Here is a 3,765-nt window from a genome sequence, read left to right as displayed (position 1 = left end):
GAGCAGTATGCTGTCTGGCGTGGGGACAGATCCTCAGAGCAGTATGCTGTCTGGGGACGTGGGGACAGATCCTCAGAGCAGTATGCTGTCCGGCGTGGGGACAGATCCTCAGAGCAGTATGCTGTCCTGCTTGGGGACAGATCCTCAGAGCAGTATGCTGTCTGGCGTGGGGACAGATCCTCAGAGCAGTATGCTGTCTGGCGTGGGGACAGATCCTCAGAGCAGTATGCTGTCTGGCCTGTTCCTTCCAAACAATCGATAAGGAAACGAAAACAAAAAACAGGAACCGCATGAGTCAGTTAAAGTGTGTTTTTGCTGGCCTTGTGGCCTTTCTTAGGAATATTTATTAGTAGTGGCTATTGAGAAATCAAAATGGGGTCTGTGGGTGTTGTAAAGGGGTGGATCCTTTAGTTGGTCACCGTTCTAATGGCAACAATAAAAGCTATTTTGTGTGTGGTGCGGTATGAATAGAGCCAGTATGTGGTGCTTCCATCACGCTGTGATGAGCTTTTAAGAACACTGTGATGGTCACACCAGAAGAATCCTCTCATTGTGAAGATTACATTAAAGAGTTGTCCCTTCCTCCAAGCCCAACTCTGAACAATGCATGAAATATTTAGACATTTACATATACCCTCATTTACATAGGGCTATGATAGTCACTCAATTCTTCAGTCAACTCTACTGATGTCACTATATTGGCACAACATATAAATATAGCATCAGAAGACAAAATCCTGAGTTCATCAGTACTCAAGCATGTTTGATGACACTAAATTACCTCTAACCTGTTTTAACCCTGAGACAAAAAACACAACTTCCCATTTAGGGTAAGTGGCAGGGTGGTTAGAGCATTGGACTAGTAACCGGAAAGGTTGCAAGTTCAAATCCCAGAGCTGACAAGTTACAAATCTGTCATTCTGCCCCTGAACAGGCAGTTAACCCACTGTTCCTAGGCTGTCATTGAAAATAAGAATTTGTTCTTAACTGACTTGCCTAGTTAAATGAAGGTTCAAAGAAAAAATATATTTTTTAACTCTGGTAATACTACAGTGCCATCTGTTGTTGAGACTGGGGTAGTACATGATCAGTTAGTTTTGACTTGTGTCCTCAGCTCCTGTCGTTTGTGGCCTTCATTCTTGAAGAGGTAGTGACGAACTGTATGAGCTGCTCTCCACTGTACTTCTTTGAGTTTGTCAGCTGCACAGCCTTCCTCTTCACAGCTCTCCTCCTCATCCTCCTCGCTACCACCCTGCACAAGAGAGTGGGCATCAGCTGCTGGCCCTCCCTGGTGAGTACTCTGTGTGTGTGTGTGTGTGTGAATATACACATATGTTGATAAATGAGGCCCACTGACCTGCCTAACATTTGTATGTTTATCATTCATAAGACTTTGTGTGTGTGTGAGGATACTTGTTTTCCCATTTAAATGTATGCTGGTGTATATAACCATGCTGACTTGTCTCTTACAGGACTGTGTGTGTGTGTGAGGATACTTGTATTCCCATTTAAATGTATGCTGGTGTATATAACCATGCTGACTTGTCTCTTACAGGACTGTGTGTGTGTGTGAGGATACTTGTATTCCCATTTAAATGTATGCTGGTGTATATAACCATGCTGACTTGTCTCTTACAGGACTGTGTGTGTGTGTGAGGATACTTGTACTAACCATGCTGACTTGTCTCTTACAGGACTGTGTGTGTGTGTGAGGATACTTGTATTCCCATTTAAATGTATGCTGTGTGAGGATACTTGTATTCCCATTTAAATGTATGCTGGTGTATATAACCATGCTGACTTATCTCTTACAGGACTGTGTGTGTGTGAGGATACTTGTATTCCCATTTAAATGTATGCTGGTGTATATAACCATGCTGACTTATCTCTTACAGGACTGTGTGTGTGTGTGATTTATACTTGTATTCCCATTTAAATGTATGCTGGTGTATATAACCATGCTGACTTGTCTCTTACAGGACTGTGTGTGTGTGTGAGGATACTTGTATTCCCATTTAAATGTATGCTGGTGTATATAACCATGCTGACTTGTCTCTTACAGGACTTTGTGTGTGTGTGAGGATACTTGTATTCCCATTTAAATGTATGCTGGTGTATATAACCATGCTGACTTATCTCTTACAGGACTTTGTGTACACAGCTTTGATGGCTGCATTCTTCCTCATCGCCTCCATCGTGTTTGCCTCAGATAATGGTGGAACTGACCTGGAGAATGCTGCTGTGGTAAATGAACATCTTTACTCAGACTGTCCTCATACCTCAGGGTCCTGGTTACTGTTTTTTCAAATGAAGACAAAATGAGCCCAAACCAAGCTGGGTTTAGATTGAAAGGAGAACCTTTTTGTTAGTTTGTTACAAGATGTTTTACTAATGTTAATACTTAGTAATAACTTATTACTATTTATTTTCAGGCATTTGGCTTCCTAGCCACTGTTGCATTCCTGGTGGATGCTGGCTGGTTTGTGAAGACCAGGGGTTTTCCTTTTAAAAAGACCAACCAGCAAGCTGCAAGCAACGGCGGGGCTCCTGTGGCAGAGGCTGAGAAACTCAACAGGGAACAGAACGAAGCAGACTAGACCCAGGATACCTAACGAGTGTAGCCCTGGTATCTCTTTCTCCCACATTTACACACGCAAACACGCAACACACTAAGACTATCAGAGGGCCACCTTATATCTGCTTAAAGGAAGGAAAGACATCTCCAGTAGTTTTAACATCTTATTCAGAGCTTTTATTCTCAGCAGTGGGACCATTTTTGTAGGAGACATGGTCTGTGTTGTATACATTCTGTTTCCTTGGACCATGGACCTGCTTGGGAATGGGACCACTCATTGATAAAAATAGACCAAGGCTCTCCAACCCTGTTCCTGGAGATCTATCCTCCTGTAGCTTTTCACTCCAACCCTGTTCCTGGAGAGCTATCCTCCTGTAGCTTTTCACTTCAACCCTGTTCCTGGAGATCTATCCTCCTGTAGCTTTTCACTCCAACCCTGTTCCTGGAGAGCTATCCTCCTGTAGCTTTTCACTCCAACCCTGTTCCTGGAGAGCTATCCTCCTGTAGCTTTTCACTCCAACCCTGTTCCTGGAGAGCTATCCTCCTGTAGCTTTTCACTCCAACCCCAGTTGTAACTAATCTGGTTCAGTGTATAACCATGTAATTATTAAAATCAGGTGTGTTAGATTAGGGTTGGAGTGTGAACCTACAGGAGGGTATCTCTCCAGGAACTGGGTTGGAGTGTGAACCTACAGGAGGGTAGCTCTCCAGGAACGGGGTTGGAGTGTGAACCTACAGGAGGGTAGCTCTCCAGGAACGGGGTTGGAGTGTGAACCTACAGGAGGGTAGCTCTCCAGGAACGGGGTTGGAGTGTGAACCTACAGGAGGGTAGCTCTCCAGGAACGGGGTTGGAGTGTGAACCTACAGGAGGGTAGCTCTCCAGGAACGGGGTTGGAGTGAACTTACAGGAGGGTATCTCTCCAGGAACAGGGTTGGAGAGTCCTGGAATAGACTATTATGAGATTTTAAGATCACTGTATTGCCTTACCACTGACTGTCATTACTGCATTTCTCAGTGTTACTGGGATGAGCACATATCTATACTTGCAATTGCATCTTATCAAGATGGCTCCAGCTATGCAAAATTCTGTATCTAATCTCTCTCTAAAAAATGGTTTGGGAGTTGAAGAACAATATTTATCCAGTAATTTACAGTCAAACCCAAAGCATTCATATCCATTTCGGAAAGT

At 43.7% G+C, this 3,765-nt stretch overlaps 1 protein-coding gene across 1 annotated transcript in view; it reads left to right on the top strand.

The window, feature by feature from the left end:
- Nucleotides 1-869: 869 nt before the first annotated feature.
- cmtm6 (CKLF-like MARVEL transmembrane domain containing 6) overlaps nt 870-3,765 on the top strand; it is a 4,529-nt gene continuing 1,633 nt past the window's right edge. Inside the window, exons 1-3 of the mRNA XM_052503692.1 lie at nt 870-1,291; nt 2,146-2,244; nt 2,433-3,765. The exon at nt 2,433-3,765 is cut by the window's right edge and continues 1,633 nt beyond it. Of these exons, the coding sequence (XP_052359652.1) occupies nt 1,163-1,291; nt 2,146-2,244; nt 2,433-2,597 (393 nt within the window). The 5' untranslated portion in view covers nt 870-1,162 and the 3' untranslated portion in view covers nt 2,598-3,765. The remainder of the gene's footprint in view (nt 1,292-2,145; nt 2,245-2,432) is intronic.

Source organism: Oncorhynchus keta, unplaced genomic scaffold, assembly GCF_023373465.1.
Source record: "Oncorhynchus keta strain PuntledgeMale-10-30-2019 unplaced genomic scaffold, Oket_V2 Un_contig_17648_pilon_pilon, whole genome shotgun sequence".
Taxonomy (NCBI): Eukaryota; Metazoa; Chordata; class Actinopteri; order Salmoniformes; family Salmonidae; genus Oncorhynchus; species Oncorhynchus keta.
Note: the sequence above shows the minus strand (reverse complement) of the source record. Positions and strands in the feature narration are given on the sequence as shown.